The following is an 11,950-nucleotide window of genomic DNA, read 5'->3' as shown; positions in this document are numbered from 1 at the left end:
AATAATAAAATTCCACCATAAATCACCAAGAATTTTCCTCTGGTGTTATGAATATTATTTCTATTGGCTTCAGTAGAAAAGAGAACAACCCGGGATGAGAGGAGGGAAGTGAACAAGTTAGCCCTGTATCACTGACCTGACATTATGTGCAGAATGTGTGCAAGTCTCTCCACCTCTCTGTGCCCATACTGCTTAATGGAAATTGGGAGAATAGCACCCATCTCCACAACACAGCACCACCAGTGGTGTGGAACTTAATGAATATTGGGTTATCCTGGTATTATTCAAATAAAAAATCCCATCACTATGGAAAAGGTGAGTTTAATGATGAATAAATTTTCCAAATGTCACTGCAGTCTGGAGTAATATGATTTTTACAATGTGCCTCAGACCAAATCATAATTTTTGCCTACACTTTTCTCTTTGTGCTGTTTTCTTTTCTTTTTATATTCATGTTAATCACCTTTTATAAATTCAAGATCTGTCCAATATTAATTTACATTTTCTATTGTGCTGAAATATATTAAAATGTATGGTTTTAGTCATTATTAACCTTGTAGTTCAATATCATTAATAAAATTAAAGTTGTTAGGAAACTATCACCATCATAAAGGGCTAAAATTTTTCTCATTTCCTAACTGAACCTTTATACTCAACTCTAAACTCCCCATTAGTCTCTTCTCCCAACCCTTGTAACTACAATTCTACTGTGAAACATTGGAAATTAAAGCTATTAAATTACAAAATAATGTAACCAAAGAGGCAAGATTTACAGGTAGCAGTGTTAAACTTCACTGGTTTTCCAAATTAAAAATGAAATATATGTCACTGATAATGAGATTAGACTATCCTACTAAGGAGCTTCTTTAGGGCACTTTTAATGTCCCTGTTTCTCAAGCTGTAGATGAAGGGGTTCAGCATAGGAGTGACGGCTGTGTACATCACTGAGGCCACTGCACCCTTTCTAGAAGAATGAGACAGAACTGAACCAAGGTACACTCCAATTGCCGTTCCATAAAACAAACAAACAACTGCCAGGTGAGACCCACAGGTGGAGAAGGCTTTATACTTCCCACCTGAGGATGGGATCTTCAGAATGGAGGAAACAATTTTATAATATGAGAAAAGGATCCCTAAGAGGGGGAAAAAGCCATATATGGCTCCAACAAGATACATGACTAGGTTATTGGTGAAGGAGTCCCAACAGGAAAGACTGAGGACTTGAGAGGGATCACAGAAGAAATTAGAAATTTCAACATCTTTGAAGGTGGTAGACTGTAATGCAATCAAATTGTGCAGCTGTGATTCAAAAAGGCTAATCAAAAAAGACCCCAGAACTAAGAAGCCACGGAGTCGAGGGTTCATAATGATTGGATAATGCAGGGGGTGACAGATGGCCACAAACCGATCATAGGCCATCACAGTCAGAAGCATGTCATCCATACATGCAAAAATGAGAAAAAAAGACATCTGTGTCAGGCAGCCCACATAGGAGATGGCTCTGCTGTGAGTTTGAATGTTCACAATCATTTTTGAGACTGTGGTGGAGGTTAAACCAATATCAGCCCAGGACAGGTTGGAGAGGAAGAAGTACATGGGGGTGTGGAGGTGGGAGTCAGAGCTGACGGCCAGGATGATGAGCAGGTTCCCAAGCACTGTGACCAGGTACATGGACAAGAACAGTCCAAAGAGTATGGGCTGCAGGTCCAGATCCTCTGAGAGGTTCACAAGTTGAAATTCAGAAACACGTGTAAGATTTTGTGGGTCTATATTGATTGGACACCTTTTGAAAAAGAAAAGAGGATTAAAAGAGAAATATATAAATGGGCACCCAGCACTCTGTATACATTTGAATTCAAGTCTTCACAAGAAAAGTATTCATGCTTAATATCTATGCACCTTCAACAATACTTCCCAGTAGCAAATAACCCGTTCTTCCTGTACTCTTTGGTTATTGCTTTCTGCATGATTCATCACTTCCTTCCACACCATCAGAAGTCCAGCAGCAGTGGAGAAAACAAGTAAAATGCAGCCTACTCTTTAAAGAAAAATGGGGGAAGGTAGTAAGCTTCCTTTTTATTAAAAAACATTTTTTAATTAAAAAATTTTAATAAAAAGAAATTAAGAGGCAGTCCAATATATTTTGTTTTGTTCTAGACCTTGGGACTAATTTTTTTGATTTGCAATATTTAGATGCTGTGTCTCCTCATGCGAAGCAAAGCATAGGCTCTGAATAATTGAAAATGAGAAAGGGATATTTTTCTTCCCAAATACAGAGCATATACATCTGTAGGACTGAAAATAAAATATCCCATAAAGAAACAGGAAAACAGCAACGTCAGGTGACTGATGTTTTAGGTGAATAGCATGAATAATAAACTTATCATTAGTAATAACACATTTATTTTTCCCTAAATTTATATATGCATCATACATTTATCACCTACAGAGGCCCTATATCTGTTTAATCCTTCCTCACTGGAGTTATCTCAACTAGAAATCAACTCAGATAACAATGCTGAGTCTCAGATAGCTCAGAAATGATAAGTACAGTAGAAAGATTAAAAAATAAATGCTTAGACTCTGAATTGGGTCCACTAAATGTTTCATTATTTCCCAGCTGACAGAAAGTTTTTAGCAGAGGTCTTAACCACAGGTACAATTCAAGTTATATTTTTAAACTCTTCCCAGTTCTGTGAGTAAGAATAAAATCAAGACCTTACATAAGGTGACCTTTTGAGATTGAGTGGGCTATTTACAAGCATTGACGACCATGTAGTCAGCTGTAAGGATGTTCCAGAGTGGGTACAAGACAGAGATCTGTGCTGAATGATCACGAGTCTCCCCTACTGTGACCTGTGGCTGTTCTTCCATAGTGCATGCTGCAGGCACCCCCACTGCTCTGCCCTGTGATCCCCAGGAATCCCAAAAGAAATAACACAGTGGGCAAGGCTCTCTTTCTGCTGGTAAGAGAAATAGCTGATTGACTTGTTGATGGGACAGCCTGCCAGGATTCTCCTGCATGATGCCCTGTGTCGATGGTCAGACAGCCCAATGTAAGCATGGCTTTATTTTCTACATATAAATGAGTACAAGTTACTTAAATATAATGCACATTTTCCATTTGCTTTTTAAAATATTTTTATTCATGCATTAGTTATACATAGTAGTAGGATTTATTTTGATAAACCTATATATCCATGAAATATAATTTGCTTCATTTTAGACTCCATTACTTTCTCATTTCCTCCCCATCTTCCATTCCCCTTCCTCTACTCTATGGGTCTTTCCTCTATTTAGTTATTGTTTTTAACTGGTGATTTATAGATATACATTAAGATGAAATTCACTGTGGTGTACTCATATATGTGCACACCATAATTTGGTCAGTTTCATCCCATGGTTCTCTCTTTTCCCATCCCTCCACCCTCCTCCTCTATCCTCTTCCTCTACTCCAGTGAACTCCCTTCTACTTTCACAGGATCCCTCCTTTTTTCCCTATTTTGCTCTAGCTTCTGTTTCTGAGAGAAAATGTACACTCATACATTGTTGTTGGACTGCAAATTCGTACAACTACCCTGGCAAGTAGTGTGGAGATTGGCCAAAATCTAGAAATGGAATCACCATATGACCCAGCTATTCTACTCCTTGATATTTATCCTAAAGAACTAAAATCAGCATACCATAGTGACACAAGAACATCAATGTTTATAACAGCTCAATTCACAATATCTAAATTATGGAACAAGCCCAGGTACCCATCAACAGATGAATGGATAAAGAAAATTTGGTATATATACACAATGAAGTTTTACTTAGTCATAAAGAAAAATTAAATTATGGCATTTGCTGGTAAATGTATAAAACTGGAAAACATCATGTTAAGTGGAAATGAGCCAGACACTTTTCATTTTGTATAAAACAGTAATAAAGTGGCCTACATAACAAAAGTAAGATGGTACACATGAAATGAAACAAATGACAGAACACATTGTTCAGCACCTGGAACTGGGGGAGCCCTCTGTATCAGTTCATGATGCTTTGGCTTCTATCATCCTCCTCATCATCCTTATCATCACTATCATAGTCCCTTTTCAGTGCTTAGGAAACACTTTAGAAGAATCCATTTTGTGCTGTTGTGGTTGAGATTTCTATGGGAAATAGAACCAATGTGGGTAGAGAGCAAATCTTGAATAAGATTTCTGATATTCCCACCTTAAACCAAAATGTAAATTTTACAATCCCCAAAGCTGAAATTTTCAGATGGTATCCTCCCATCTGGCTCTCCAAAATGTGATGTTCATCCTCATGGTGAAAAAACAATATTCCGATAATCCTTCCCACATCCACTGGCCCCCTCTGCACTTACTGGGTTAGGCCGCTTCTCTGCTGGGTCATGACCAAGAAGTACAGATCCCAAGATCTACCCATGACTGGGGCTCAATTAGACTCAGGCCCTGTTCACAGCAATCATATGGATAGGGTATCAACTAGGAGCTTCTGGATGCATTGAACCACAGCAGGAGACACAGTATGCAGCTCTCTGGGATGGACCATCAAAGAAAAACACTAAAGCCACTGGCTTTTTTATTGATTATTAAAGGACCTTGGATGTTAAATGCACAGAGCGCATAATTAGCCAAATTAATCCATGTTGTCCCAGTCTCTGAGGACTTTCTAACATTAATGGAGGAAGAATAACAAGAGGAAATAAATGTCCACAAAAGGGCTTGGACTTTCCCTCTACCTTGGAGGAAGTTCATGTACTATTCACTTCTTTCATCTCTATATTTTGTAAAGGTACATCTGCTTTTTTATCTATTTCTATTGAAGTAAAGTATAAATAACAAAAAAAATCACCCACCATGGTGGATATTTAATATGAATTCATAGTTTTAATTAATTGTGTTCACATAATTGTACAATCATTGCCATCATCCAAATCCAGAAACTGCCTTATTAGCCAGATTGTGTCTTCCATCACTGCTTCCCTCAAATTTTATGGAGTCCTGAATGTTGAGATGACAGAATGCCAGTCAAACCTATCCCCACACCCACTTTCCTCTAACCTCATATGCCCCTGTCATCTCTGCTGAGAAAGCCTACAATGAAGAGCTTACTGTAGCAGAGATCACCATTGTTTTCTTTGAGCCAGCCAACCTGATGGTGAACTGTGACCCTTGCCATGATAAATACATAGATTGATGCCTGTTTTAACATGATTATGTGGTCTCCAAAGATGTTAATGCTGTCATTGTTGATATCAAAACCAAGCATACCATCCAGTTTGTGAATTGGTACCCTAATGACTTCAAGGTTAGCATTAAACATCAGCCTCCCTCTGTGGTGTCTGGTGAGCACCTGGCCAAGGTACAGAAACCACAGACATTGCTGAGGCCTGGGCTCACCCAGGTCACAATTTTAACCTGATGTAGGCCAAGTGGGCCTCAGTTCACTGGTACATGGGCAAGGGGTTAGAGTAAAGAGGACATGGCTGTCCAAGAGAAGGACCATGAGGAGGCTGAAACAGACAGTGCTGAGAAAGAGGATGAGGCTAAGAGTATACATCTTTCTGCTGCAATTTTATACTCTGTTGTCTTATATTTGTCTTATTTCTTCTTTTTGTAGCCCTGGATCATCAGAAATAGTGTTTTCATTCAAAAAGAGAAAGATTAGTTTCAGGCAGCCCGCTATGGAGCCAAACCCACTGTGAATGCTGATGTCTACAGTCATCTTTGGAACTGTGGAGGATTAGAAATAGATGTCAACCAAGGACAGGTTGGAGAGGAAAAGTGCATGGCTGTGTGGAGGTAGACAAATGATGAGCAGTTCCCAAGCACCATAACCACACACAGGGACAGGAATCATCCAAAGAGAAAAGGCTGAAATTCCAGAACACCTGTGAACCCAGAGGAAAGATTCTGTCCCATGCGTAAGATTTTGTTCTTCTATATTGTTTGGACACCTTTTGGGAAATGTAAACAGGGTTGGGTGAAAGACATAAACAAGCAAGCACTTACAACTCTGTTTATATTTTAATTCACACATTCACAAGTATTCACACCTGAAGTCCATACAACTTCAGCATTACTTCTCAGTTGTGACAGGCCCAGTCTTCTTAGAACTTTTGTATTACTGGTTTCTGTGACATTTATCTCCCATACACACCCTCTTTAGAGACAATCAACTGAGCAACATTATTAGACAAAAAGCAAAAGAGATAAAAGTCCATGATGGCTCTGTAATATATTCTATTCTTTGAAGAAGAAAATACAGAATAAAAAATGTCCATACACTTTAAGAAAAGCCATTCTCATTAAGATAAAATTAGAAGAGTCAAATATACCTCACTTTATTACAAGCAATGGTTCAAAACTGCATTTAGAATGCTTGTGAACTCTCTGTAAGAGCTAGGACTGCCCTATGTGAACACTAGGTTAAAGTTGGTAGTTTGTCATGTGCCATTTGCCCCAGGTTTTTCATCATTTTGGGTTTTCCATTTTCCCTTCTTTGTGGATAAAAGTGTTCAGTCAAATATGATTTATCTTTTAAAAAACATTTAATATATGACTCCTATTATTAATATTGATAGGTTTTAAATTTTGATAAATACACTTCGATTCCAAAAAACCTATGTTTTGGTTTGGATGTAATATGTCCCTCAAAAGCTCATGTATGAGACAATGCAAGAAGGTTTAGAGAACAAATGATTGGGTTACCAGAGCCTTAACCCAATCGGTGAGTTAATCACCTGATGTGATTAATTGAGTGGTAAGGCAGGTGGGTTGTGGCTGGAGAAGGTGGGGCATTGGGGGTGTGGCTTTGGAGTGTATATTTGCATCTGGCAAATGGAGATATCTCTCTTTCTCTGCTTTCTGATCATCGTGTGAGCTGCTTCCCTCCCTCTTCTACCATGATGTTCAGCCTCACCTTGAACCCCAAGGAATGGTGCCAGGCTTCTGTGAACTGAGACCTCTGAAACCATGAGCCCTTGAATAACTTTCCTCCTGTACAGTTGTACCTGTCAGGTCTTTCAGTCACAGCAGCAAAAAACCTGACTAAAATAACATACAACATTACTATCTACAAATGTGGTATCGGTACACACTACACTTACCTATCAATGAGTAAAACATAATGAAATTATAAGAAAAAAATCTTAAATTCTTCATTTAGTATAGGCTTATTTCTATCAACCTATTAAATCTCACTATAAAGCAGAGGTAGATTATGAACCCTGACCCTTCCACAATCCAGAAAGGAGGCAGAGAAAAAACAGCTGACTAGAAAGGTGGATGACAGAGTCAATGGTCTAAGAGTCAATATTGGACAGTCTGAGGTTTGGAGAGACTTGAAGTTTGGTTATTGGAGAAGAAAACAAGGACAGAGTTGCTTAATCACAAACCCATACCAGGGAGAGGGGCAACAGAGAGAAAAAGAAAGAGGAACAGCACATAAACTCACCTCCTTAATAAGAGGCAGAAAGAAAAGCAGACCAAATCAAAGTACAGCAGAAGCAGTGGAGGACAGCAGTTTAACACATATTGTGAGCTGAAAGCCATGCTGGGCATGGAAGTCATTTTGTGGAATTCACAGCTGGTCAACATTCCTAGAAGGAATTAAGTCAACATAGCTTCTCCCCACCTTCAGATAGCAACAAATAAAACCAGAGGGAGAACCTCTGCAGTGGAATGTCTCAATCATCTGTCTGGAAAGAATTTGTAGAGGAATGGCTACTAGATGAAAATTGCTGCAAATCCCTCCCCCTCACTGTGGATAGCAGAGTGGGGATCTGAGAGCTGGTCACTCCAGGAACTGCTAACCTAACCCAGAGCTTCACACGACCTCTGCAGCAGCTTGGGAAGAGATGGGAGTGGATGCCTGAGATGCACAACCCCTGGTAGTTGTCCTTGACAGGACAGCTGACTCAGTCCCAGGCAGAAGAGGGGCACTACACCCAAGATTTGCAGGCACAGGCCACAGCCTGGGTGATCTGCATTGGTCAGGACAGGGACATTTCTTACACCACAGACTACCATGGAGAGGCCACAACCACAAGTCCTGAGCTTGCAGACAGCCACCAGGTTCTATGCCAATTTGAAGAGGGCCCTGAGGAGGGGAACAGTGCATGGTGTCCCACTGCATTCAGAGCAACAGCCTTGATTCCTGCATCCTATAATACTGCACCCAGTAGAAAGAGCCATCAGGGGCAGCACAGCACCCTCTGAGCATCCGGCCTCAGGCCCCTGGACTGACAAAGGAAAACTGTGAACCGGGTGATGAGGGGTCTATAGCAACCACGGGAGTGGCTCCTGTGCCCTGGCACCTTTGGGGGATAAACAGCTGAAGAGTAATGGACATCTTCTAATGGCCCAAATCCTGATGAAATCCAGAACAATAAAACTCAATATGAATTACCTTCTCCTTTGCACAGTTTACTATAAACAGCTCTAACATCAACTGTGACCATACCTATAATATTCATTTTGATTTGATAGTTGTTACCTTCATATTCAATATTGTGTCCCTGACGTATTTTATTGTATTTTTCTATGTTTTAAAGCATTGAGTGGAATCATTCCATACACCCACTCCTCTTAGCCCCTCTTTTCCTTTTACATTACCAGCTACTACCTCAAATTTTGCCCCCCATTCATCTTTTTCTTCTTTTTTACCTTGGTTTATATTATTCTTTTCTGTCTTTTCTCTTCTTTTGCCCAATTTTTCTCTCTTCCCCTTTAACACTTTATATAATGTGATAGCAATTTTATCATCTTTAATAATTAACTTTTCAACCTATTCCAGAGTACTACTACAAGTTTATATCTGGATTAAAGGAACTGCGGAGAACACCAACAACAATTTTTTGTTTTTCTGAAGGTTGAATAGTATGTGGCTTTTCTCTGAAGTGATTGTAGTTAAGGGTTTAGTGTCATCTCTCAGAGTGGTGTGATCCTGGGAACTGCAGAGGACAAACACTGAGTGGAAGTGTCAATACATGGATATTCACCCAACCTAGGGCTTTTATGGGAAGGTCACTAAATAGTCACTTACACAAAAGAGTAAGCTCACCTAAGTAGTTTACAACACAATACATATGGCCCTGAAATGTCTTGTTTACATCAACAGCTGGATTTGATCCTGTCTTTGAAGTACATCCTTTACAACAGATGCTTTAAGACATACACAGACTTTAACTGGAGGGAGCAACATCATTCAATCTGTCAGTATATTATTACAAAAATCCTTGAAAGGTCCTGCCTTTCTCTATATCACACTAAAGAATTTTTATATGATATGAGGGTGGACTATATTTGTTTGACTTCCAACAATTGATGGATATTCATCTTTACTATTAGACATGTATATTTGTTGTCCAAAGGAAAAATCAGTCATTATTAAAAACATTCTGATATTCTGAAGTTCTACTATTGAAACATCATTGTAGGCTGAACAGTAATAGTCATGCCATAACAAATCACCAAGAAATTTTATCTGGTGTTATGAATAATATTTCTATTTTGTACCACTAAAAGAGAGAATGACCTACAATGGAAATGAGAAAATGAACATTTTAGTTCCATATCGATCTCCTGCTTCTATGTGCAGTAAGTATATAAATCTCTCCACCTCCCTGCTTATACTCATTACTCAAAGTGGAGAGAATAACACTCATCTCCAGGCCATGTTTGTCACCTAATGGAACCTTGGTACTTAATGAACACTAGGTTATTATGGTGTTATTCAAATAAAGAATTTCATTACAATGGGAAAAATGAGCTCAATAATGAATAAAATTTTCAAATGCCCTGGAGTCTGGAGTGATGTGAATTAAAAAATATGTCTCAGGATGAATCATATTTACCTATACCTTTCTCTTTCTGCTTTTTCTTTAGAATATCCATAGAAATAACTTTTTAAAATTTATGAGCCATCTGAGTATTTATACTCTCTGTTGTGGTAAAATGCACAAAATAAAAATTTATCATTTCAACCATGGTTTAATTCACAGTTTGATGGTATTTATTGCATTCATATTGATAGGAAACTATCACCAAGATCCATTAACAGAAATACTTTACCTTTCCAAACTGAAACTTTATACCCCTTTTTAAGTTATGGGACCAGAAAAGATATGTAACAGAAAAACTGATAAATAAAATGTGGTATATATTCACAATGGAGTTTTTCTCAGCCATAAAGAAAAATAAAATTGTGTATTTGCTAGTTAAGTGGATGGAACTGGAGCTATCATGCTAAGTGAAATAAGCCAGACTCAGAAAGTCAAAGGCCAAATATTTTCTCTCATGTGTGGAAGCTAGAAGGAAATATGGAAAACAAATGAGGGTACAAGATAGAAAATAGAAAGCAGGTCAGTGGAGTGAGGTAGGGATTGAGAGGGAGGGAGGACAGATGGGAAAAGGGAGAAATAGTGGAATAAAATTGTCAAACCATGCCATGAACATATCTTTATGTATATTTGTGAACCACCAACTTAAAAAAATAAATAAAAGAGTACCAAAGTGAGGAAAAGGAACAGGTGAAGGGAAAAGGGAGGGAAGGTAGAAGTATATAGATTGAAATGGAACAAATATATAACTATAATGCAGTAATAAAAACATTTTTCAAATTCCCTTTAATCTCATCCAAAAACCCCAACAACTACCATTCCACAATGAAACATGAGAAATTAAAGTTATCAACTCGAAAATAATGTAACCAAAGGGTTGGGATTTACAGGTCTAGGTGCTAGCTTTTATTGCTTTTTCCAAACTATTTTTCCATCAAATGGACATCAAAGATCCTGAGGTTTGATGATTTTACTGTGGAACCTCTTTAGGGTACTTTTAATGTCCCGGTTCCGTAGGCTGTAGATGAAGGGGTTCAGCATGGGGGTGACAACTGTGTACATCACTGAGGCCACTGCAGATTTTCTAGAAGAATGTGACACAGCTGAACCAAGGTACACTCCAAAGCCTGTTCCATAAAATAAACAAACAACTGATAGGTGAGACCCACAGGTAGAGAAGGCTTTATATTTCCCACCTGAGGATGGGATTCTCAGAATAGTGGAAACTATTTTATAGTAAGAGAAAAGGATTCCTGAGATGGGAAAAACACCAAATAGAGCACCAACAAAATACATTACTATGATATTGATGAAGGTTCCAGAACAGGAAAGACTGAGGACTTGAGAAGGGTCACAGAAAAAATTAGCAATTTTTACATCCTTGAAAGTAGTAAACTGTAATGCAATCAAATTGTGCAGCTGGGATTCCAAAAGGCTAACCAAAAAAGACACCAAAACTAAAAAGCCACAAAATCGAGGGTTCATAATGGATGGATAATGAAGGGGGTGACAGATGGCCAGAAAACGGTCATAGGCCATCACAGTCAGAAGCAGATCATCCATGCATCCAAAAATGAGAAAAAGAGACATCTGTGTCAGGCAGCCTTCAAAGGAGATGGTTCTATTATGAGTTTGTAGGTTTACAATCATCTTCGGAACAGTGGTAGAGGTAAAACAGATGTCAGCCAAGGACAGATTGGAGAGGAAGAAGTACATAGGTGTGTGGAGATTGGAATCAAAGCTGACGGCCAGAACTATGAGTAGGTTCCCAAACACTGTGATCAGGTACATGGTCAGGAACAGTCCAAAGAGGACAGGTTGCAATTCTGGATCAGCTGAGAGACTCAGGAGATGGAATTCTAAGACGTCTGTTACATTTAGTGCTTCTATAATGTTTGGACACCTTTAACATAGAAAAGAGGATGGGGAAAAGGAAACAAATTAGCAAGTGTTGAGCACTCCATATATGCCTTTAGTTCAAGCCTTCACAAGTAGTTATCCACATTGAGGTCAATACACATTAAACAATATTTCACATTGTGACATCTTGGAATTCTCTCATTATTGTTTTTCTATCCTTTACTTCCTATTGTACATACC

At 38.6% G+C, this 11,950-nt stretch overlaps 2 protein-coding genes and 1 pseudogene across 2 annotated transcripts; 1 reads left to right on the top strand and 2 right to left on the bottom strand.

The window, feature by feature from the left end:
• Positions 1 to 840: 840 nt before the first annotated feature.
• On the bottom strand, positions 841 to 4,398 carry LOC143394764 (olfactory receptor 7E178-like). Its single transcript, XM_076849405.2, has 2 exons — positions 4,370 to 4,398; positions 841 to 1,783 (listed from the first exon to the last, which is right to left on the bottom strand). Exons 1-2 carry the CDS (start codon positions 4,396 to 4,398, stop codon positions 841 to 843), a joined length of 972 nt encoding a protein of 323 aa, XP_076705520.2.
• On the top strand, positions 4,397 to 5,648 carry LOC143400951 (tubulin alpha chain-like; annotated as a pseudogene).
• A 5,147-nt stretch (positions 5,649 to 10,795) lies between these two features.
• Positions 10,796 to 11,641, bottom strand: LOC143400944 (olfactory receptor 7E24-like). Its single transcript, XM_076857919.2, has one exon. It carries the CDS (start codon positions 11,639 to 11,641, stop codon positions 10,796 to 10,798), a length of 846 nt encoding a protein of 281 aa, XP_076714034.1.
• Between the last annotated feature and the right edge of the window lie 309 nt (positions 11,642 to 11,950).

The sequence above is a fragment of the Callospermophilus lateralis genome, chromosome 1 (genome assembly GCF_048772815.1).
Source record: "Callospermophilus lateralis isolate mCalLat2 chromosome 1, mCalLat2.hap1, whole genome shotgun sequence".
NCBI classification, from domain to species: domain Eukaryota; kingdom Metazoa; phylum Chordata; class Mammalia; order Rodentia; family Sciuridae; genus Callospermophilus; species Callospermophilus lateralis.
The sequence above is the reverse complement of the archived record's forward strand: the minus strand, read 5'-3'. Positions and strand labels throughout refer to the sequence as shown.

Excerpts from the sequence above, each read along its gene's own strand:
- LOC143394764 (XM_076849405.2), bottom strand. The coding sequence starts at position 4,398 with ATGACCCAGCAGAGAAGCGGCCTAACCCA. Across the intron at positions 1,784-4,369 it reads CAGAGAAGCGGCCTAACCCA|GTGTCCAATCAATATAGACC; the intron begins GTAAGTGCAGAG and ends CTTTTTCAAAAG.
- LOC143400944 (XM_076857919.2), bottom strand. The coding sequence starts at position 11,641 with ATGTACCTGATCACAGTGTTTGGGAACCTACTCATAGTTCTGGCCGTC.